Source organism: Hetaerina americana, unplaced genomic scaffold, assembly GCF_022747635.1.
Source record: "Hetaerina americana unplaced genomic scaffold, ioHetAmer1.1.p SCAF_11, whole genome shotgun sequence".
NCBI lineage: Eukaryota > Metazoa > Arthropoda > Insecta > Odonata > Calopterygidae > Hetaerina > Hetaerina americana.
The window spans coordinates 37,121,390-37,147,840 of NW_027286181.1; the positions used below are offsets into that span (position 1 = coordinate 37,121,390).

Genomic DNA, 26,451 nt, shown 5'->3' on the forward strand with positions numbered 1-26,451 from the left:
TGGACGGAATAAGACGAGGCTTTAAGTATGCGGAATCGAAGAAAGGTTCTCTGGCATCGGGTGTCAGGTTGTATCTTGTTAGACGAAGCTTGGAAATTTAGAGGTAGAGTCCATCTAAAACCCACAATAAACGATAGACTGTTTGGCAGAAGTAAACGGTATATTAGAATTAAAATTGACGTTACCCCAATGAGCGTTCGGTACGAACTGGAAGGACGTGGGCTCAATTAAGGTCACCTCTGGTCGCCCTCGGTCTCACCCAAGTAGGAGTAGTATTTAAGGGAGGCGATCGAGACAACTGTAATGAATTTTCACGAGCTAGTTCTTCTTGTAAATCCTCATTCGGCACAGGGAATGGAACTGCTCCCCTCTTTCTTTGAGATGTGATTTTACGCATCGTCTGGGGTTAAGTATGGGAGAAAATCTAATGTTATCCATCCAACAAACCTCTGGATTGATTACCATGGTACTAAATGGTATTCGGTGTTCCAACATTTTGAAATATTTCTCAATTAAAATTCGAACTTGTTACGGAATTTTGCCCAAGCTCAACAATACCTCAATATGCAGTCATAATTTAAATCAACAGTGAGTAAACTGGTCGACATGAAACATCATAATTCATGAAAAACACACATCTATGGAAGGAAATCTAGGAATCACATTATATCGCAGAAATTCGGAGGAGATAATCAAGGATTTCAAGCACTAAACAAGTGACATTTATATTTACAACGGAAGGGAACACCTCATGGCATCCGGTAAGGATCTACTACTTCAGCGGGTGCGTGAGACAATATAAACGATAGCCAGCTTGGTTTGGGCATCGGGAGTAATTGAGAAAGAGAGAGAGGTAGGAGAGAGCTAGTTAGCGAGCTGGAAGCAGGTAAAAGTGTGGGTGTTTATGCCTTATATATTGACTGAAGGACTCAACCACGAGTTTACGGGGAGTATAGGCTATTTATAATCTTTAAAAATATATAAAAATAAATAAAATGCGTTCATTTATTTTTACCGTGATTTAAAATTTTAATTTTCCAAAAAGCACATGCATACTAGCAAATTGGCATAGAAATAGAGAGAATCCCTTTTTGTTGCGTTTTTCGTCTTAAATATTCATATCCTGGCACACACGCGGATATATTCCGTTGAGTAGAAGAAAACCCGAGCGGAATTCGAGAGGGGAAGTTGGTTTTGGAACGATGGAGTTGGGAGAGAGAGAGAGAAAGGAGGGGATTCTTTGGGAGTGGATTCCGGGCAAAGCAGACATCACGCGAGAGCGGGTCGGAGAGGAGGAGGGGATCGTGTGTAATTCCGGAGGGAAGAATAGAGGGAAGGATAAAGTCGCGGAGAGGGGTAAGGTGAGGAGATGGGTGGGGAGGAATTGGAGGAGGAGGGCATACACGGAAAGGGGGGATGGGAGCTCCGCTGGTATAAGGCCCACGTGCCTCCACCTCTCAGAGGAGGCGCAGCGGGCGCACGAGGAGGTAGAGTTTTGAGACAGGGTCGATCTGCACACTGCTCCTCACACGGCCAACATGGATGGCGGAACCGGTCCCTTCGTGTTCAAGATCAACGACAACGGCGGAGGGCCCAACCTACTGGTACAGGTGAGTCGCAAGCAACTTCCCACCTATCACGTACTTGTCCTTTTTTGTGTGACATATTCGAAAGTGAAATGTAGAAGAAGTGAATTTGGACAGAAAGAAAGAAGTTTAGTTAAGAGTAAGGGTTTTGGCTGGACTGGGTTGTTGATCTTTTAAGTGATACCTGTGGATTGGGCTTTTGTGCGGTTTGCTGAATGGTAAAGCCTTAATGAATCGTTTAGGCGAGAAATTGAAAACAGGTATCAAAATAAGCAAGCATTTTGCCAGATCGAGATATGGTATTGAAATGTGGAGGCAACGAGATTCTTAAGATACACGAAGGAAAAGTTAAATCTTAAGGGCATGAGAATATTGACCAAGAATAGTTTCGAAGGAAAAAGGAATTGAATTATTTGTTGTGTCGACTACCTATTTCTACTATCTCAATATGGTCTTACCTACCAATGCGATTTCTCGACGCAAGAATTTAACTTAAATCAATGTGAATTTCCAGAAGTTGGATCATGCGTGTAGTCTTGGAACAACAAGCGGTCGTAATCGGAGTTTTATGTGTGATTTGCTCATTTCATTGATTGTGATGTTGCGAGAAATGGGTGTATTTAAATTCAATTTTGATAGCTGAAGAATAAAAAACATTTATTACTCATGCTAGCATATTCTGGAACATGAAGAGACGATTTTTAATAGCATGCATGGAGTATATGGCATAGTGAAGACGTTAAGCGTGCAAATATGATAATAGAAGCTGGGAGAGTTTGAAAAGTTTCATAATTTATTGCATTGATTGAAAGCCAATCAGGAACTCATGATTGAGTGGGATATAAAAGAGAGCAATTGCCACCATCATATCAAATTGAACGGAAGTGAAAGAAAATCAAGTATTGGGACTGGTAGGAGATGAAGATAGATAGTTCTTCGAAATAAAGAAAATGTGGTTTGGTGAAGATATCGAAAGTTTTTTTTCAGAAGGAAATTAATTGATGATTAGTTTAAGATAGGGAGCAGTGAAAGTAAAAATTTCGTTGCAACAGATTATTTTTTTCCCTCCAAATATTTCAAGAAAGGTAAAACAAAGCTTTAACTTACCTCCCATGCATTAGAAAAGAACTTACTGAACGACCATTTGTCGTTACACACGAGAGAAGCACGGTGTATGCATATTAAGACGTTTCTCTTTCGTGTTTGATATATATCTAAGCAATTTAATTATTCTTCATTGCAGTGAAGTTACTGAGAACCAATATCCCACAAAAATGTTTCTAAAATATTCTGTGTGATAATTTTCACTATTGTAGCATAATTATTTTACAAATAAGGAGCATGATGATCATTTACACCATGACGGTGGTAACTGTAACAGACAAAGCGTCGTGAATAATAAGTAGTATATTCTCAACGGTAGACAAAGGTGTTTTTAGATAACGAATATTTTTATACTCCTCAACTTACAGAATATATCAATGAAAAATACTTTTTGACCCTTTTCTGAAATTTTTTGCAATCTTCTCAATGTAAAAGACCAGCGCAGCGTTATGCCGTGTTATACAGCTGGAGAAATTTGAGCCTACGGTGTATCGTATTCGTAAAAAAAACAAGGACGTCCTCTATCAATTTCCACTTCTGAAGGTGGTGTTGTTACAAGAATGAATTTCTCAATAAACCAAACTAGTAACTTTTAAAAAATTACCCCAGACAGGCAATCCTAGCTTTATTTTGTGGCAGTTTTTAATATTTTTTTTCCCTATTTAATCCGTCAACAATACAAAACTAGTTCTAAACTTGACATATGTCTTCTATCGCTGGCTTTACGTGCATCACCTTTGACCTTCCCCTGAAATTCTTTCCTTCCCTCCTTCCTTATATTCAGATATTGCAAATGTATCCCAAAATGTTTTTAATTAGCTTTCTCAATCTTTTTGTTAATTTCTTCAAAAAATATTAACAATAAATAAACCGAAACCATTATTTTACTTACTTACTTGTCTACTCAACTTAATTGTCCACTCAATAATTAGCCTTTAGACCATCCTTCACAGCTACTTCATTCACTTGATTATCCTTCCTCGGCAGCATCTCATTTTTGTTACGTATTCTCCCTACTACTGTTTACGTTTGACACCTGTGGATATTCAAGCTTCAGCATAGAGCATTCTATTAGCCATTGTTTGTCCCGAGTAAACTCCCGATGGCAAATATATTTTCTTGCAAGGAAAAATACCATATTTGAGGATGGAATTGAAGACGTTAGTGTGGGATGTCTACGAAATTTGTTAAAGGAAGGCATGTATCTACTTCTTACCAACAATATTTATATTATTAAATGAGGTTTTAGTTAAAGTTTAACTTACAAGGAGTAATTAATCATGGGATAGAAAACAGCGAAAAATGTCAATGTTTGAGTCTCTTCAGGCATGGAGAATAATCCTCCGTGTCTCCCATAGTTGCCACTTCTGCTACGAATTATGTGAGATCATAATGATTTTCTACTAAGTACTAAAGGGAAATATTAGCCACAACCTGGGGTCCATTTATCAAAGCTACAAGTTAGTTTGCAAGTCCTCTGAATATTCTTAAATGCAATAAAAACGTTCGAATTCGCGTTCTGAGCTTTTTATACCGATAATAAGTGCTGCACCATGGATCACAACCGGAAGACTCCAATATATTTAAATTCCAAAGACAAAAAATCTTGCTCGTAGCTTTGAGAAACAGGTTCGTGTTTCTTAGTTCCTGATGGCTTTTTATTAGACACTTATTGCATTATAATCATTTCAAACAGCTTGGCTTGCATGCAAAGAGTACCAATTAAGATGTATCCTTTATTTAATATAAAAATGTGTGTAACCATAGTTACTCGTGATGGAGTGGTGGCAAACGCACAGGCTTCCCACCAAGAGGGCCCGAGTTCAAATTCTGGAGGCAACAAGTATTTTTCAGTGGTATCCCAATCCCGGGTGCTTTGTGGAGAGTACTTAGAGTGAGTACGCCTTGAGTACGTCCGGGTAGGATTTTAAATTGTGAACCTCTAGCGCCTTTCGTTAAGCGTAGGCTGATGCCAACGCCGGGTTTCTCTCAACCCTTCCTTTCCCATCTATTCCTAATGGCGCAAATGACCTTAGTTGTCGGTCGTCTCCCCGAAAAACTACTACTACAACTAAAATCCATTACGAGAGACAAATACATCCTTAATTAGAGTATTTTCAACTGTTTCGAGCTTGACGCGGTGCAACATCATTGTTTTGAAAAAGTACCATCTTCATGATGACGACTAATTTTTAGAAATATGTCACTCATTTTAACAAATAAGTGGCAGGCAAAAAGCGTTTTTTATTTATTTAATATTTTCCACCAAAAGAAAGAAATTTTCCTCCGAATAAAAGGGTTGAAAAAAATTTAGGATACTTTTGGTTCAAAAATCGTACATCGGTTTCACTTTTTATAATACTCAGCAACTCCTGGCCTTTGACTTTTTGGAAGTTATAATGAGGAAACATATCAATCAAAAACACAACTCCTCCTTTTTCTTCATTAAAACAGAGGGGATATGTAATAAGAAAGATGAAATACATCTTCAACGTCATCATTTATGAAGGACGTTTACAGCTTGCTCATGTCGCATTTAATTTGTGTAATAAGCTGATTCGAAAAAAATATGAAATCACACTTGCTAAAAAAATCTGATAATGGAGCCTCTTCAAATAAGAGATTTAATTCTAGTATACATCATTGTAAACATGTTTAGCTTGTGAATTTACTTTCAATGTGGAGGAAATATTTAATCCAAGATCCTTACCACATCAGCAGGCAATACACACAGATAGCACGCCAAAAGAGACAGGCCCACGAATTTAAAGGGTCTTTTTTCCTCAAGCAATTCGTGATCACAGCACAAACAGAGGGAGACCCATATCAAAACGTATCTCTAGTTCATTCCCTTTTAAAGATTACCCATCCGTTTTCATGCCGGGTGTCCCTACTCCTGCCACACACCCTTGGAATCGATGGTGGAATTTCATGTAAATGTGAAACTACATCCAATATCCCTTCCATTCTATCGAATGAAGAGCAACGGTTTCATTCTCAATTCAGATCACCAGACGATTCTTACTACGATCGTATTTCGGGAACCTTCACAATGCAGAAAAAGCACAGACAGACTTAATGGTCTTTCCGAACCCAAATTTGATTCCTTCTTTCAAAAGAGGAATCAATATACATGGATGTTGTTGTTGCGATGGCTATAGGTCGGGCTAAAGGACCGACTATCTCATGGATTGGCCGCCAATTTTTTTCAGATCCATCGGATAAGACGGGGATCGCACGCAACGTTCACCGCAAACTCCATGGAATGCAGCAGCTGCCGCTTCAACATCGTATAAATAATGCTTTGAGTGATATTCAAAATAGTCGACGCCATTAGAGTAGTTGAAAACATCTGTTGCGGGAGTCGGAGCGATATTGTTATTAACGACATATGGCCAGACTTAGTAAGTGCCAATCTTTAAAAGAACACTCTTTAATCTGAAATAATCATCATGGTTATACTGCAATTGAAAATGATCTGAGTTAGGTTTCCCTGCCCGCTATTTGAAACAGAATTGGCTGCTTCCGAGAGACAAATATTATTTTGATAGGTGACAAATTCACTGGTTTATGTTGCTGAAAAGTCTTTAAGGAGAGTTTCAGTAACTGTGGAATTAATAAATGCCAAGAAGCACTATGCAGTATTGTGTATTATTACGGTGTCTGGTTTCAAATGCTACAATTTGTATTATTTAATTTCAATCAAGTTTAACCTCTCATAACAATAGAATTCATTGCCGTGCCGAATATAGTTTTTATATTTTACGTAATTGTAAGAGATTTTAACTGAAAACTCGAATTTTTTTATCAAGAAAAATTTTAGAATGCGTTAAATCAAATATAAAAGCGTACCCATTCCAAAAATATTGCGTTATTAACGGGTATTAATACTAGTACATGGTAGTTTAATACTTGTGGCAGTACTTCGTTGGGCAAAGACTGAACGCCGCTACATTTCTAAGCCTCACCTAGCAAGGCAACCTAGCATCCAACTGTACTACTTCCTCGATTCCACATATATTCTATCTCACTTCATTTCGTCTAACATACCGATCCTTTTCCTCCCGCTATCTTGCATGCTTACATTTCCGCCCTCTATCAAAGTCTCAAACATTCCATGGCCATTAAAAATTCTTTTTATCGATCTTTCCTATGCCCTTTGGATTTCTCCTAGCAACCCTCTCTAATCCACCAGCATGTGTAGAACGTCCTCCTTAGTATTCCTTTTCATTCATTTTACCTTTTCATCCCTATCCTCACCCACATTTCAAAAGCTTCCGATCTAAGCCTGTCATCTTGCTTTAACAACCATATTTCCGAGCCGTCCAAAGCCATGCTCCTTATCATAGTTTTTAATTATCCATTCTTCGCATCTTTATTTAACAATTCTGTTGTCAGCTCCCTCCTTCTTGTCAACACTTCGGAGTTAAAAATAGGTCTTCAATAAATAATTCTTTTGAAATTGATATTTTGAATTCATGGTGCCCTGAATGAGCTATGATTGTTATTTGAATAAACCGTGGAGCAATTGTATAGCAATCAAAGGATAGGAAATAAGTTATTGAAAAATTGAAACCATGAGAAAATATGAAAAAATAAAAAAAGGAAAAATGTATTGAGAAAGATATTGAAAAAGTATTTATAAAGAAATAAAATTAAAAAAGAAATTGAAAATAATTTAGCATGCACGAAATATAACTTTGGGACTTTTTACTACGCCAACGGTTAGCGGAATTGCTATTATTTACGAAAATTATCGCTTTAATTACTTAGGGTTGTATAAGCCTCGAATCATTACGAACACTATTACATGTTTCTAGGATTCGGTTTTAATTCCCGATGTTTGCATGGTATACGAAAAACCAGAAACTATTTTTATTTTCTAAAATTACACATTGATCAACAGAGGAGAATAAGATCATATTTCACTGTTAAATTAAATAAATTTAATTTTATATCTTCTCATGATTCAAAATTACTATTTCATTATATTGAAATCATTCTAGTGAATTCTTTCTAAACAAATAAGTTGCAATCTACAGGGGAGAGGATAACCATATCTAATTTGCGGGCATCTTGATAAAGTCTAAAATTACACATTGATCAACAGAGGGGAATAAGATCATATTTCACTGTTAAATTAAATAAATTTAATTTTATATCTTCTCATGATTCAAAATTACTATTTCATTATATTGAAATCATTCTAGTGAATTCTTTCTAAACAAATAAGTTGCAATCTACAGGGGAGAGGATAACCATATCTAATTTGCGGGCATCTTGATAAAGTCTAAAATTACACATTGATCAACAGAGGAGAATAAGATCATATTTCACTGTTAAATTAAATAAATTTAATTTTATATCTTCTCATGATTCAAAATTACTATTTCATTATATTGAAATCATTCTAGTGAATTCTTTCTAAACAAATAAGTTGCAATCTACAGGGGAGAGGATAACCATATCTAATTTGCGGGCATCTTGATAAAGAGATCTGTTACTGAACGATTTTCATGTATAATGGTATAAAATGGGAGAATGTTTCTGTATCATTTGATCAGGGCACGTGGTTGCCAAACGGGACACTAGCGCGAACATTTTCATTCGAAAACATTCACTTTGTCAAAGCTTTCACTTAAGATAAACTCATTCTGTTGAAAATAGTTAACGTAAAATGAAGTGGCTCCCTGCGACATATTTGGGTCTTGCATAGGCAAAAAATATTCCACGGCATGCTAAAATTATTAGAGAACGAAATGCCAAAATAAAGAGACGCAAGGATCCCTTTTTTTCATAAAATATGTTTCAGAAAAATAGCTTAAATTATTCTAAGCAAATTCAACCATTTAATTTATTTTACAATTCTCAATACCTTTTCCACTGCTCATAAAATCATCCGCTCTATCCTGAATGCGGGCTATACAGGTATATTCGGACCAAACGCAAGTTTTGCCAAGAAAGTCGTCTATCAACACGAGCTATATCACATCATGAGTTGTTATTATTATATGAGCAACGTCGTTGACTCGCACATCTTCTCAGAAGCATAAGCAGATGCGTTTATTATTTAGCTGATATGAAATTCTATTTAAATTCAAGCAGATTGAAGATTATTGTTAAATTTGCAAATGGATATTATTGAAGCTTTAAAGAATGCTATAGAGAAAACCAAGAAAGTCTCAGAAAACATATGAGTGATGGTAAAGGGATGGAAAAGTTAGATAGAGCTACTTGTGAAAGTTGGATAACAAGAGCTGAAGATAATATATTGGCATCGGAAAATATGCAACAGTTGAAAGAACATGGTTTACAAGAGATATGATTTAGAGAATGAAAAGAAGAGCAGTTCAAAGAGAAGGAAAGTTAATATGTTCAAAAGAGTGTATGCTGGAGTGTAAATGATGATATCTAAGCTAAGTAAGTAAAAGATTAGTAAACGCTCAAATTAGTGGCGTAGCTCTATTTGAATTCGAAAAATAGTAATTTAGGCAAGCTAATTAAAAAATGACCATTTTTAAATGAGAATGGAAAAGAGTTGAAAAAATTAATTTAACGGGGAAAATAATTGCGAAGAAGTTTAAAATGTTACTGAAGTCGATATGGCAGAAGGCAAAGTTGTACGGTGAAATCCGAAGAAGGCAGCAATGGGTAGAGGAAACACTTAGAGGTAAAGGGCACGTCGAAGGTCATGTTAGCAGTTAGAACGTTAGATTAGCTGGTAAGAGGAAGGAAGAGGGTAGTTTTCATGGGCGTCATAGAAGCAGGTTTAATGCTTGAGAGAACTGAAGAAGGAAATAAAATTTACATATTACATTATAATACATAGTACTCTACAAGCTCAATGAACGGCAAACAAGAGGAACGCCAATTGATGCGTGGTAGATATTAGTTGTAAGAGATGAATGCTAACGTTTATAGGTAGATTACACCTTAATTGAGACCATCTATTAGAGCAAACTATAGTGCCACAAGTGCAAAGGAATTGCCCTCTATTTTCGTCATAAAATAGGAATGCAACCTATTTCTCAGAAATAATAAAAACTTGCACTTGGGGTGTGTATCGCGATGGAAACTTTAAATTGGCAGTAAACAGGCTAAGGCGTGAAAACTAATTTGTCTATTTTGTACAAAAGAACGCTCGTAAAATCATGAGTTGTGATGACATTCGTCGGGAGGTGAGAGCTTTACAGTCCACCTTGTCAATCCTCACGCACAAAATCAAAAGTGAAGAAAGACAATCTGTATGGTTTATATTTAACGTGGAGGCACCTAGAGTTCCAACTTTAAATGAGCACGGAATGCAATTGGTATAACATACATTTGCAAAATATGGTAGAGAATAATTGCAATTTTTTAACTGAATAGCTGTAAACTCCTTGAGGAAATATCCTTTCCAAAGTTGCATCTGACAAAATGTTTACAATTCTTTTCGGTAGCTCAATGCAATTAAACCCGAGGAAACGGGTAAAAAATGAATAAACTTTGTGATAAAGGCAAATGGTGTAAATTCACATTGGAATTTTTCTCCTTTCAGTCCATTAGACCTCTTAATATTATATGCTTGATGATACATAGTTATCCTATGCTATTTTTGCCTCTTCAATTTTAACAAAAAATCATTAAATTAATATCACTAACTATAAACTTGGATATGTATACGTCCTCAAAATAGCAAAATGTAACCTCACGATGAGGGTAAAAATAATAGAAACTTTACACTTTCACACACTTTTCGGGTTACATCGTCAGGTGATGATGATGCGCAGCAACGAAACCATGGTTATAGGACATTAAAATTGTGTGGAATTGTTAAGTTTCTGTTAGTTTTTCCCTCATCATGAGGGAATTCCACAAAGTTAAGCCGGAAACTGTTAACTTGTTAACCTCACCATAAATGTAAGATTGACCAATTGAGTATTTTAAAGAAAAAATAAAATACATGAAACGAAAAGTAATTAGATATGAGACAGCACCAATCCGGAATTTTTAAAAGCTGTGATAATGCAACCTCGATATACTCGAGTCAAATTTCAAATTTTTCCTACACCAATCTTCTTTGATTTGCAATTAAGCATTTAATTTCATTGAATAAATATTATAAGATTATTACGGTTCGAGCTATATAATAACAATGGATTCATTAATCAAACCAGAAAGCCGATTTTGAAAGTCAGAGTTCAACTTACAAGTCCTTACAGCTTGCTCATGCATATATTCATTGTAAAAATAAATTTTTGACTACATCAGGCTCTTTATCTTGTGATAAATCGTAAATATAGTACATTTTAGAGGGTCTGTAAAGTTATTTATGTTTTCAAATCATTGAGGCTCTGGCAAAGGATTCTGAAAATTACGCATACACACCCTAAAAGTTCTATCATAACACAGTCACAGTAATCAACCCGGAGGTTGATTTTGATAGGCGAGCGTAAAGCTTACACTATGCTAAGACAAACGGCACGTCGAGTGGTATTGAAAAATATAGGTATGTGGAGTATATCTTTGTTGGTGGTATCCAAATGCATCAAACGTGTTTGTCTACATCCACTGGGCAATCAATCCTCCAAGTACGTTTATATTACTCGTGAAACAATGAAGTACACATTTCCACCTGGGACACTCCATTTTTCAGATATGGCATTCTCACACTTCCTTTGGCCCTAGCTAATTCCCTTTCGCTCTCTGCCGGCGTTCGCCCTCCTATAACATCATTCAATATTCTGTTTGCTCTTGGATCACATTTTCACTAGGATTAAAATTTCTGCCACCTAATCCATCCTTCCGCTCTCTCCATCCAACAGTTCTCCGCTTGTCCCGTATCTACCCATCCAACTCTTTCCATCCTTCTCCAAGCCAACAAACCGTATATATTGCTGGGAAAAATATACCAAAATTCCAATAACGTCGTGTATAAATACGACTGTGGTTATTATTTGACGATTTCAATGCCCTAAATTTGAAAAATGTATCTAATCATAGATTAAAAAAATTAAACTCCTTGATGCCTATAACGGAACGCAGAGCTCGAGTTACTTAACTCGGGAGTATATAATCGACACCTCGACACATTATTTTCTCCGATGGATTGCTACTCTACGCCAGTACACCTATGAAAGATCCATTACTCTTCCCTCATGTTTAAGAGTTAGTAGTCTCGAAGTTTCCTCGACAGCTATCATGATGTGAAACACTACATTGACGAGCTCAGTTCTGACTAAATTTGTCGCCACCACTATCTACCAAATACCTCTCCCCGGTCCATGAAACAGAACACGTCGATGGGATCCTATCTCAACGATTGATTTGCATACAGTGTGTAGGTCAGGGCTCGTAAACGGAGAGAGGTCCACCGATTGGGAATATTTCTCATCGCATGTAGTCTCAATCGAAAGGAACCTATACTCATCCCATATCCCGTCCTTCTAGGGGAGCCATTAGGCTAATCACATTCCATTTGCTTAATCGATTGAGAAAAGCGAGCCAGTGTAGGGAGTCGAGACTCGGGAGTTGTCAGGGGAAATAGAGTCAGTAAAGTTTTAGAATGAGGCGGGAGGGTGTATGATCAGTTGGACTATATGAAGGGGTGAATTGGGATGAGAGGGGAGGTAAGTTGAAGGAGGGGCGAAAGGGAGAAGCGTAGGGTTGGAACCGATGAAGAAACGGCTCATCCGAAAATTAGTTGAACATTGAACTTTACCTCGAGCTCCTCCAAAAATACACTATCGATTAAAGGTAACCCCAATGAAGGGGAGAAAAGCGGTGAACAGGCAGGGGATCTGATGACCCGAGTACGAGTCACTCCAGAATTCTTCAGTATCAGCGGTCGCCAAATGTTTAAGCATGCCATGCTCGGGGTTGGTGAGACGAGTAATGAAGGACATTCGAGGGAAATCGAGTTTCTTCTATTAAATCAATTGCCGCGAGAAACTCTCCCGGTGACGACGCTTAGCATTTCTCCTGCTACTTTGTGGCTGAAATTCCAGCAAAAGGTTAAAATTTATAAAGGTGTCACGTTTCCACATTTCTGTAGCCAAGGAGTGAAATCGATAATTTCGTGGTCTACGGCTATTCGCAACTAACTGGTGCCAATGATTTCGTTCCATTTCCTTCTAACAAAGTTAATTTCTAGTCAATTTAATTCAAATATTTTTCTATCGAATTACAAATTATCCAGTGAAACTTTCACAATCACGATAATATTTAGGGAATTAATATGCTCGGCGATTGTTTGTCAAATGCAAAAACTACTGATATAATTAGGTCAACTAAATATGGATAGAAATCTTAATGAATCTAATTAAGATACGAAATAATTATTTCAATCATTCTAACATGTAATAAATTTTGTGGAATTGAAGAACATTTTATTGTAGAGTGGGGTGTCAGGTTGTACTTCGTTTTGCGAAGTTGAGAAATATAGCCATATAAGGTCTATCGAAATTCTACCTTTAACGGTATGCTACCAAAAATACATTATATATATATATATATAAATGATGTATCCAAGCGGAATAACTGAAGCAAATAATTCACAAAATAACCTCTGAAAATACAAGTATGAATATGGTAATTTTTATTAGCACTCTACCGAATTATGGAAGGTCCCCGTGACTACATAACTACAGTCGTTAGCTAGCTACCATAGTACAAAAAATACTCAGACCCCATGCTAAATATTTCAATAACTCATTCTTTATCTTCGTATACTACCAGTTTCCTTTAATTTCATCCAAAAATGCCCATTCTTTTCCTTCCTAACAGCATACCCTCTTCAATTACCACCTTTAGCATTGTATTGACTCTCAGTATCCCTAACATTCACTAATCCTGCCATCTTCCAATTACTCCCGTACTCTTTCTTACTTCTCCTACTGTGAAATTGTATAGATTCCACTAATTACCATTTTTTAAGTAATGCAATGCCATGGCTTTCAATAAGGTTCAGTACCTAATGGTAGTAGTGATAGCATTTGAGATTGAAAGGATTCATTAGTTGAACCCTAAAAAATTAGCTCGTAATGATCAAGCACAATCATAGGCAGCAGGCAGTGTCCTTCCTCAATGATGAATAAGCTCACTGCCTACCGACGCACACAAATTTCCTCCCGAGGTCACTGTTTGCGTCAGTATAGTAAATATTAGAATTAAGTCGTTACTATTCTGGCTGAAGGACTTTATATGCCCTCGAAAATTTATTGTTCGCGAAATATATTGATATTAGCAAAATATAAAATAAAAGTAATGATATGAAAATTTGTAATACATCAATTGTAATCCTCTACCTTTCTGTCGTATTACATAAATACGTTTATGTGTAAGAATTCAATGAACTACATATCATGCACATCTTATACCATTTGCTTGGTAGCTACATTGAGAGCTGGGCTAACTCATTAACAAACAACCTCACAATTCTACTAGGCTAAATATGCAAACGTAAGATAGGATTCTGGTGAGTCCATAAAGAGAAACTAATTAAATACATAGAGTATTTTTATTAAGAACCAATATTGGGTGACTAAAATTCATCATTAATATATTTAATATAACAACTTCACGAAGATTACTAATTCGGTTGTTTTACTTGGATTATACAGGTACGATAATTATCAGCTTTAATTTATATTCCGTAACATTTTTTAGATGGGTGCCTTAAAGATTTCCCTATGGTAAATGAGCACTAATTTTAACTGTCATTCTCAATTAACTTCAAATGAACTTCTTATGATTCAAACAAAATTATTATACCATGTTTTGAATTAAGTGTATTACTTAAACCCATACCGGCAAAAAGGGTATTGCTTCCTACAACACTATATGTTTAAATACTGTTATTTTATTAAATATTAACTCTCCGCGGAGTTTAAAAAATTTGAGTTAATTATGAATGATACAACAGTGGGATCTCATTTCCGTTGGCATTACTGCACCAAAAATGCTACTTGTAAAGTATATACATCAGGTTTGTCTTGAATTTTATGGGAAAAACGCTGCTCCTTAGGAACGCGGTATAAAGAAGAAAGCCATTAAATCCATAAATAAAACGCTTTCAAGGTTGCTCAGTTATCCACTAAATTTCATCCATAAATATGAGAAAATATACCATTCATAAAAAAATGCGTAAGTCCATGAAGTTGATTCAGTTCTTCCAAGGGCCTCTGGTTCCCATAGTTTATTCGTGAAAGCATCTAAGATTAAAAGATATGGAAATCTGTGTTTACGAGAAATTCTATATGTTTTAAGCTTAAAGGAGACAAACTAAAAGGTATTTCTCAAAGGTAGTTTTCAAAAATAGTAGAAGTACTTACATGTACATGATAATAACTAAAGTAAAACATCAATACATACCACCATTATATATTATCACTTTTAGCATATTAATTCTGTAATAATGTTTAATCACTACCTCCTATGCCACAAAGCGGAAAACTTGAAATACATTTAATATACGTAATATTTATTTAAAACATTTCTATAAACTTTGGAAATTTGTTTTCTTTTGCCTGTCAAAGTAGCACACGGCTGGTGGTACTTGCCTTTTAATTGAGGGTTATCCCTGTCAAAAATGCGAGATGGTGCAATTAATAAAAATCTTTCCTTTGCATTTTCTTAAATAATTGAAGTAATCTACCTTCCACATTTGTAGTTAATAATTTTAGGGTTCTGAAAGTCAGTAAACTCGATCCTTTGCTTGATTTTGGGTCGAAAGACGCATAGAATTTATGTACATTTATAATGAGAGTCAATTACCTAAAAACTGTGAACACGTTTTATCCACTAAATATTGTAGTCATTTTTCCCGTTCACTTACTATTTCGCCCATAGTGCTCCAAAAGTATTCTTTCTTTTCTCTACACTCCACCTACCATACATTCACCCTTCTACTCAAACCTCCAATACACCATTAACTATAACTCTCTCATTTTCTTTCAACTACGTTTTCTACCCAAAGTGAATTCCTTCCACTAACTTCTTTCCCTTTACTAATCATTTTATGACTTATATAGAGCTCTTTATCTCTATTTAAGTTACCATTTCAAACCTTTTTCATTTCCATATCTTGAAATATTAAAATGTTGGCTATCTCACTCGTCATATTTTTTCAAAGATAATTTTTAGAACCATAAGTTCCATAATAAAATATTCACTAAGTTTTAAAGTCTCTGCTGAAAGGTTCGTCCATCATCTTTCCCTTCCAGTAAATTGTTATTCCTCAATTGTAATTCGTCTCCTATTGCTTTTATATTCAATCCATTTTCCTTTTGTATACTTCATAAGCACATGAAATTTCTCTGAAGCATGCTCTTTTGCTTTAATATTTAGATTCAAATTCTTTATGGAAGTTATTCTCATTTTCATCTTTTCACTGGTATGTGAACAGCGAGTTCTGCCTTATAAGTAACTTGGTTTCATTAATTGGGTTTCTGAGTATTTAAGGCAAGGAAAAGATAACAACCTGTCATTTCATATAAGAAATGACGCGAATTGAAAATTATATACGTTTTTGAACTCATGAAAAAAGTGTTAATGAAGAAATCGCATAAAGGTCAGCCAATAGATGCATAAAAAATTGAAAAGTTTATGGAATTGAAACAGTAATCATAGGCAATTCTTCAGCAATAAACGGCAAACTTGTGGCACGAATTTTTAGAAAAGATTATTTACACCAGAAGGAGAAAGAAGGGCACTTCTGAAACCGAGAGATTCATCAAGCGCCCGAACTAATTTTATCGACTGCAATAAGAGAAGTGCACTTTCAAACTAATGATAGATTTAAGTACTCAAAGTGCCAGGCGTCATTGCTCTAAACCCTCAACAACTATTAAAAAGATTATCCTTGTTTTAAAAAGCAAAAATCTATATTTTCAAACCACTCAGACTGTTTTACAGGTAATAATGGCTTAGCAGTTGAAATTTGAAACGAAAATTAAATGTTTATAGATTTTTATTTTTTTATATACGAATTATTTTTAACGGAGTGGATTATATTAATATTCCTTGGAAAACAAGCCAAGCATTCTGATAGGAGCATTCTAAGTAATTTCACGTGGAGTAAAACAAATACTTTGTGCGTGATCGTAAGTGAAGGATTTTTGAGGAGAAATTCAATTAATTTTTATGAGGAGTATATTAGACCTTTCTACCGTAACAAATACTATTTTACCCAAACAGAATTTTTGTTAAATACAAAACCATAGTTATCCATCCAAATCCAGGCCTTTTTATGGAAAACCTCACGAAACAAATCTTCCTACGTTCACGCAATTAAAGGTTGTTTTCCTGCCACCCAATAACCAACTCGCAAGTTATGATGCGATACAGCAGATGTATCCACCTACGCGTATATATTTCTTGGGAATACAATTTCCGGTGTTGCAATAAAATGTTTTTTTTCTTGGGAACTTAATGGTACACGGCTAATGTAAATGATACGTGTAAGAGCTTACCACTCTCCTCACTATTCTATGAAATTGACCTTGGGTGTGCGTGAATAAGCTTGAATATCGACTGATCTCGGTGAGTATGGAGTAAGACAGGGTGAGATACTAGTAGGTCACGAAATAATATGCAATAAAGTCACCAGAAATAGACGACGGTGAAAAAGTGTAAAACGAACGGTTTAGCCATTACGAGAGAATAGACGTGATTTGAATCAACAAATAAACAAACAAATATATGACAGAAGAGCAAATTATTTTAGAGAAACGGGCAGACGGCGAAAGCCTTGGGTAAATGTGATGGAAGAGACCCTCAAAACGAGGAATATTATGGATCTCTGTAACATGAAAGTGTTCATTAGACAATATACGGATACGACATTCGAAATTAGTTTGCAGGGTTAAGGAAGTAATGAAGAAATTAAGAAAAGACGGCATAATATGTTCCATTATGAATTTGCCTACCCCGAAAGAGAGTGACGTGAAGGGTGTGTACGTGAACTGTAGCTGTACAGAGTAAAACCAACACTTTATCATAAACGTTTAAATTTGAGCATTACCCGCATAAAATGGGGTTTTCATAAAATTGATCAATTCAACCAATCGTTTCAATTGTCCTAGTTAGTTGTAGCGTGCCTAAAAATGGCCAAGTCCATACGAAAACCTGCTGTTCGTTAGCTGAAAAAATATGACGAAATAAATTACGGCAAAACGACAAAGTTAGGTCTGGAACTTTTTTCTATGTTGTCCATTTAAAAGCTCCAGGTGAAGTCGAGTCTATGTTATATACCCATGATTTGTTCCTCTATGCTTTTGTGTGCTTCTTATTTCAACTGACGGAATAATTGGTCTGTCACTGAGAAGGAGTCTTCCTCGTAAGCCTTACGTTCGTCCTCCAAATCGTAATCCTAAGCGAAGTTTGTGCGTGTTGCCGAGATTCATGGGAATCAGTGAGGTTCAAAAATCTGAGTAGGAGAGCATGTGTTAATCAATTTTAGTCCTTTTGTTTATTACCTTTTATTATCTTATTAATTTCAGTACATTAGCGGGTCACTGGCGTACAATTATTTCCTCTAAAACCTTAATTTCTCGTATAATTACGACTCACGAAGGCCACTTTGCTATGAAAGGCTGAGTGAGAGAGTATGTGCGCCTCTTTATTATTATGTTTCTCTTTCTCATTAATATTTATGTAAGTACGATTGGAGGGAACTACCGCAGGAGTTCCTCCTCGTAAACCATGTGTGATTGTGAATTACAAGGGACACTATGTTCCGCAAAACCAATTGGGAGAGCGTACAATTATTGTTCATAATTGTGTGTTCCAACTTTTTCCCGCATATTCCTGTTCACTCGCCCTCCAAAGAATGGTGAATCATTCCAATTGCTGATTTCACGGTCGTACTGGCGTTCTATACCTTCTATTAACTAATAATAAGAGGATTTTTTTCAGATTTTTCCCAGCCTAAAAGGGGAGTGCGTGAAGAGTAGGTACGCACCCCTCTGATTCCGGAGGGATGGACGGGTTAGATTGGGGGGAGACGGCAAAGAGACGTGGGACGCTAGCAGTAAGAGGGCGGTGCACCACCTCCTTTACTGCCACTGCCCCCCTTCCCGCTCCAATCGTAAATAGCGACCAAAGCCCGATGTCTTCCCCATGCTTGACTCATATCACAATTTTTGAAGATTCCCTTGCTACTCGAGCGATCCGGAGCTACGCGAATCCAATTGCATTCGGAAATTTTTATTTGTATCATAAGGTGTGAGCTCGTATTACTTAAAATGAAAAACTCCTTGTGGTTCAGTATATTTTTTATAATACACTATCAAGTTCCTTTTGAGTTATCGAGGAAATTTATAATTATAATTTGATACGACTTTATCAAATAATTTCCAATAAGAAGAAATATTCTCAAATTCAGTCCCTTTAGTCACTCAAAGTCAACGGCTTGACACAGCATATTGGCCGCTATATTTTCACGGTCGAGTAATACGAAAAAAATTTCAATTCATAAATAACTCAAGATTATGCCTCAAATTTTGGCTCTGAGATCCCATTATTTAATTCAAAAAGAAGGCGAAATAATGTTGTAGCTTATGGATTAAACATTTTAGTGCTGATATCGCATGGGTGTCATCTGTTAATTACAAATTTCGAAATATTAATTTAGTGCAACTAGATCCGATCCACTGTGCGGCGATCCGGGAACAATTTGGAAGGAAAGAGCACGCGGCGGGAAAGAGCGGCCGATTGACTCTCTTTCTCTTTCACAACCAAACGTTTCTTCCCCCGGCGGACGTGAAAGAGGATGCGGACCTCCGAAGCACGATCGCTCGGAGCGGTTCTCACGGGGCGAATATGAATTAATCGAACTCAAACGCACGCACATCACTCCATCGCGGGGGTCGACGTTGTCGTCTTCCCAGGAGGAGGGTGGCCCACCTCTCCCATTCGGTCAAAACGTCAAACGGACCCTCTATTTCTCTCCCTTTCGCTGCCACAGTTTTCCCAATTCGACCGGGGTGGTAGGAGGATGCCCGTTCTTCCACCCCTCGCCCTCCTAGAATTTCTAAAACTACATCCCGGGTTTATTTATAGCACATGAAGACAATTTTATTATACCCGTACATATTTATATATTTCCTTTTATTTTACTGTGGCATGAGGGAGGAAGTATGGGATAAGCCTCCCATCGTCTCCGGCGGTGGTTGGTTTCTTTTTATGCCGACCCAAGGGATCGTGGAATCGTTCTCCAATTTGGGTAAATTTTCGGGCACGCACACGCGACACATGACGAGTGTGGCGTGAGGCATGCACTGCTGCGCGATATATCGACATCGGGCCGATATTATTATCATTTTTTTCGTATATAAACGGGCACAGAGAACCTTTTAACTTGAGGGGAATCGACTGATCGAGAGTCGATAATTATCTACCACATGATTATGGAGAAGATATTGTCGACACGACGGTAGAAGGTCTGTTGCAGGCATGCGATAATGCAAGGGAGGATTCAAGAAGGGGGATCCACGACCTCCCCCTTGCGGAATATTTTTGGACTTATTAAAATTCACAATTAATATTAATTATATGCCATCAACTAATTTTGAATAGCTGCTGTCCCAGCCATAAAAGTACGAGTTGCTTTAAGATCTTATGTCTCCTAATTTTTCTCTTAAAAACAACATGCTCGAGAAAGTTTTTCTTTCTGTTACTTTTCAGCATCTCTCGAATTTTTCACGCCTAAAAAAACACTTTCCCTGAATATATCACTCAATTGACAATGGATTTCGATGGATTTCAAATCACGCAAGCGAAGAAAATGGATGGTCATGCTGTTCTTGTATATTAAATGATGCCACTTTAAGTATTGAAAACTTTTCTCACTCTAGTGGCTACTATGCAAAACCTCGTGCGTTTTACAGTGTAGACAACCATGTTTATATTCAGAAAGAGTACTTGCGTTTTTTTAAGCTCAAGCATATATTTCTATATTTAGAACTTAAATGCAACATACGTTACGTCTGAATCTTGGAAATCGTTTAGTTTTTATATTACGAGTGGGGTCTAATAATATTTATGCGAGGAATCAAAGATTGTTTTCATGAAGACGGAAGTAGGAAAAATAAATGCTGGTCGAGGAGCGTAATCTAAAGGAAATCGTAATATTTTGCTACATAAATATCCTTAAAGTATTAAAGTTAAAGAAATGCCTCCAACTTCATGTTGATCCGGTCACATTTTCTCTCAAATTCCGAGAATATTTTCGCAAGTTATACTATATGACTCCATAAATACATGAAATTCTTTTAGAATTGATCGGCACATGACAACGAATAGTTTTATGACGCGAGGATCGATTTCCCCAGTAAAGCTCAGGTTTTGACTGACTGCCTTCCCGCCAAGTCAAATACTGGAATGCGCGTCAAGACCGATTTAGTTTTTGCATGCAGGGAAAGTTAAATCTTTTCAAAATCCGACCGCACGGAGGATTACTTCCTCCCTGTGGACGGTCGCCTGGCTCAGATGCCGGCCGCCGAGATCAATTCATTTCCCTTTTGGCATGAATGACTTTCACACCGCAACTCGCACAATCCCGAAAGCGTACCTCACGTGTTGTAAATGTTGTGTGCTATATCACACAATCCATTCTACACTGGGCGTACTTCACGATATAAAGAAGTTACTTGGCAGTAATATTGCAAGTACTTCGCATGGAAACAGTTGGAAAATGTGGCGAAGGTAATTTCCATTGGTTCTCATTTCTGAGCATCGTGAAAGAGAATGCTGATATTTTAGCACATACTTTCATGTACGAAAAACTAAAATATGAGGTCTCAATTTCTATAATGGCCAAAAGAGTGGCGTTCATAGCCTAATTTTCAAGTTATTACTGAAAATAAAAATAATTAGACTAGGTCATTAATAAACAATTACACTCTGTAAATGACAGTCCATGAAATTTTTAACAAAAATGGCTCGTTTGAAAATTATGAAAGCATATCACTTGGTTACAATTGAAATATTTATAGGTATTCCTAATAACTTTGTCTCTGAAGAAGGAATTTATTAACGTATTTAACAAACTATAATAGCAGTTTGACAATTTGCATGAACGATCAAAACAAAGAAAAAAATTCAGGAGAGCCACTAAAAAGTATAAATGTAATGATCACTCTTGTGAGGAAATAAAAATTACAGAAAATATCCAAATGGGAATTCAAATGTCTGAAAAGCAGAAGGGGAGAAGTACATATTTGAGAGGAAGCCAATTGAGTTATAGTTGCGGAAGAAACAGAGAAAGTAGTTCATTTCAAACTATCTCTCCTCGCAAAGTCGTGGGAACATGTAAGTAAGGCCTTCACATTAACACTTTCTAAGGAAATTGAGGCCAATAAAGCCTAGATATTACAATTTTCTCTGATTAAATTGCCATTTTGATTCACTTTTCGGAATTAATTAGTAGAGAAGGATTTTATTATATTATTTATTAATTTAATACATTAAACTATGGTAATTCCAATACCATTTACATAACCATTTATCTGTTTACTACGTTGAATTTGTAATAATGACTAAAAATACTACGCATCTGTATAAGTGTATAATGCGATGATACTATTTGCGTCACAAGATTTTGTTTCGACCTATCGCCCTTAATTCCATGGCAACCCTTCTACTATGCCGTAACATGTTTGGCGCCAAAATCGATTGATGTACGCAGTAAAATAAACTCTATAGGACAGAATGGTAGCATCAATACCCTCATGTTATTCAATAAGTTTACAGAATGGTACTAAAAATATCCTAATATTATTCAATAATTTTTTTATATTTTATTTTTTTCAAGAACAGAAAATGCATTCAAACTGCACGCAAATTTTCATTGAATAAACATGAAATCTAGATTTTCGACCGTAATGAAGTATCCCACAACATGCTCTTCCGAGTCTTGCAGAAGATGGAAAAATTTTCGCCCCCCGTGGGCTATTTTTGAACTAACGATTCAATTTCCATGGCTTTCTAAATGATATCAGCAAGTCGATCTCGAGAACTTAAAGGCACGGTCGAAATTATCCCTAAGGACCTCGATTTTTCCCCTCACGATTGCTATCGCCGATATTTTATCTGGACGTACCCACCATTTATAGGTTGGAATACACTTTGTCTCCCTTTATTTATTGTTCCAGTTCCCGCAAAATTAGCCTCGCGCAGGCCTCATCAAATCCCTTTATTCTTTTGAGTGAGTGTCCGCGGCTGAGAGATTGTTCCCTGGAAGCACCGAGTCAGACAATTTTTCTAGGAACCCCGGAGAAAACGAGGAAATAATATCTCGGGATATCCTTAAATTGTCGTTTTAGAATGTAATGGTGGACAATTCTTACATCCTGACGAGAATTTTTTATATTTTCTGAAGAAATCCCTCAAGAGTGCTGCAGTGAGGGGAAGAGGTTGAATATCAAGCAGGGGACAAGGAATGATAAAAAATGAGCCACTACACTCTGGAACGGACATACTTGCTCTATCGATGTGACACATGAGCTCTCCCAATTTGCCATGATATATATACTTACACACACACACACATAAAGGCATCTAGTAAACAGTCATACCCTCAAAATGGCCGATGTGTTACGTCCAAGTACGGAGTACAATCGAAGAGCCGGTGTTTTCGAAAAAGTTCGCGCTGGGCGTAATATTTCGTAATAGATAGATTCTTCTGGTACCCCAGATCAGCTGTTTACGATATTGTGGCTAAGTATAATGCTTCGGAAAAGTCTGGGGAAGGTTTCGCTAACCCGGCGAGAAACTCTCATTCGAGGAAACACATGCTTGTCCGGATTTAAGCGCCGTACCCTGTGTGTGTGTGTGTATATATATATATATATATATATATATATATATATATATATATATATATATATATATATATCAATTCAAACACGAAAACGGAACGAACGTACGAAGGTACACACATGAAAGACGAACACAGGAGAGGTGGGGAAGGCGGAATCGAGCAGATCACAAGCGTAAAAATATTTACTTGACCGGGGCTTGAACCACGGATCTTTGAATCTTTGAATCATGGATCTCTTCTGTTCGTGTTTTATATGTGTTCCTATCCCCTTTCGTTATATCTATCTCCCAGTGAATGAGTACATATACATATATATATATATATATATATATATATATATATATATATATATATATATACATATATATATGCTTGTGTAAATGGATCGTTTGACATCACTTCCCGGCATCCGGCAAAACCTGATGCAGCACATATCTCGCAAATACTCCTAGGAAAGTCTCCCCTGAAACACCTCATATAAGTCCTAGCCCATCGGCCTACAGTGTCCTCATCAATCCCCTCTCCTCTTCCACCGTTCCCCCTTCCCCACCACAATCACGAATTCCCCCCTCCCCTACTCCGAATGAAGAGAAGGAACCATTCTCATTCATACCCACGGAGAAAGCAAGCGTGCCTCAAACAGCAGAAGAAACCCCACTCATTTCTTTTTTTTTAATTTCATTTTTTACTCCAGGGAATCACGGCAGTCGGACATGAAAGGCATCCTAGGGGATGATGGGAAGTTGGTTTCGTGTCGTCAGAGAGAGAGAGGGGGGGAAAAGAAAGAGACACTCACTCACGAAGCACGGAAACACAATAGCCGAACGTGATGACGTCACCGCAGAATTTCCTAAGCATTCTTTTTGTAAAACTATTTCCCCTTCCCAATCCCCATTGTTTTCCATGTCCTCCTGAGATTATGCTCCTAGAGAAGGGGCAATGGTCGTGGGTTCTGCATTCTTGACTGGGCAAGAAAATTGTGATTGACTCGGTAATTGGACGGCAAAAGACAACATTATAATATGAATTTCGCTTAATCCCCAACGAACGGTACAAGCTTTTTCCGCAATTCTCGTGAGAAAGACTCGTACAGTGATTTCGCTATCGTAATGTTTTATAGATGGCTTACTTATCATACGGTTAGATGTAATGATTAAGAAATAATTACAAATAAAATATGCATTTCATAAGTTATTAGTGTATGATTATAGCATGTAAGTCATCGGCCAACTAAATCGATAAAATGGGCCCACCATACTAAATGAATGTTTTAATCAAAAATATTCATCATCCGGATATTTAACTTATTGATGAAAAATTATTATTTTTTAAATTAAAATGAGAAATTCGGATTGCTTCTGTTATTTCTCTTTTCGTTGTTTCACAAGCCATCATGGGGTTTAAATACTGAATCTGATAGTAGTTCATCATTAGATTTGAGTAAAGGTATCTAGCAATTCATTAAAAACGGTCATCGACCATAGGAATGGTGAGGGCTGGCGTCGCTCTTCGCTTGATCATCCTATCTGATAACGTGTTTATGTTGTCCTATTTCTTTGCTTTTACGTTCGCCATTACCTTTACAATTCACCTCATTCCTCTGCAGTTTCTTCTGGACACTTTCCCTCCCGCTCCTTTCCTTAACGAACCCGAAACATGTTTGCTGAATTCAAAGAAACTGCAGGAGATGCCACAACAGTAACTTTTACAGGAGTCATCCGAAAATGCGCATTACGATGTAAAAATTCTCAAAGTCTAATAATTATTCGCTTTGATCGACGAAAGAGTTTAAAGCGCCACTTGACTAAAACTAAATCGAGGGATTCATGTTTGAAACCCGATCAAGGCGAATTATTTTGAAAATTTTTGCGATACTTGCTGAGTTTTTCTATTCTCTCTTTTGGTGTTTTTTGTATAAACTGCCTTCTTTTCTCACTTCTCGTACGCCTTCTCCGTCAGTAACTCGCTTTGTTCCAGCAAAAGTTGAATTCACTTTTGAAGATGCTCGTAGGCCAAATGAAGAAGTCAAGGGGAAAACATTGTACGAAAACTCGTACGCATACATGTCTATATTAATATACATCATACAATAATTTACAAAACCATTAAATTTTTATCTTTAAGGCTTCAGTTCTACACGTATTATGTTATTAATGCGTATCTTGCAAAGGAAGAAAGAGTGCCATCAACTCTTGTTACGGTGTCTATCTCTCTAAATTTATTTCACTGGTCGAATCCACTGATATGCATGTAATTCGGTGCCATAATAATTCCCTCGGTGTTGTAAGAAAACTCTGATTTCATTTACCTTTCTTATATTTCTTAGTCTTGGTCCCTCGGAAACTACAGGTTCGAGAACTTTGGTTTTCAAATCAATAATGATGATTATTCCCACAATATGCATTGAGTGTTTGCAAAGTTATACTGAAATTTTTGGTATACTTGATAACGAGATAGATGGAAAAGGATTAATGAGTGAGTTAAAAATAAGGCTACAGGGCCAACATTTTTATCGAAAATTTGAAAAAATGAAGAATTTTTAGATTAATTTTCATTCGCTCATATCTGGAGGGCAATTAGTTCAAACGGAAAATGAAGATCAAGTACTGACTTAAAAGTGAAAGGACAAGTGTGCGGGCATTCTTCCATGGATCTACTGCTGAGATGTTATCCATGGAAAAAATGCCTAAGTACGTCCATTTAAACATTTCAGAAGAAATGCTTTTAATTTTTGAATTGCTGATGATTGTGTCAATAAGCGTCAATGATGATGACTTCTACACGTTTACGTAATACCAAAAGCTGAAAAAAAAATTTTTTAATTTTTTCACGAGCTCGCATGAAATTAAGCCTCCGAGGAAACTGATGGCACCACCACTGTTGACCGAACCGAATTTTGCTTTTTTCTCCGAGAGAGAAAGTGAATATCACGAAATTGGCTACACTCCGGTATCTAAAAGT

At 36.6% G+C, this 26,451-nt stretch overlaps 1 protein-coding gene across 1 annotated transcript in view; it reads left to right on the forward strand.

The window, feature by feature from the left end:
* Positions 1 to 1,538: 1,538 nt before the first annotated feature.
* Positions 1,539 to 26,451, forward strand: part of LOC139701129 (probable tubulin polyglutamylase TTLL2) — a 66,080-nt gene continuing 41,167 nt past the window's right edge. Inside the window, exon 1 of the mRNA XM_071599705.1 lies at positions 1,539 to 1,610. Coding sequence (XP_071455806.1) covers positions 1,539 to 1,610 — 72 coding nt within the window. The remainder of the gene's footprint in view (positions 1,611 to 26,451) is intronic.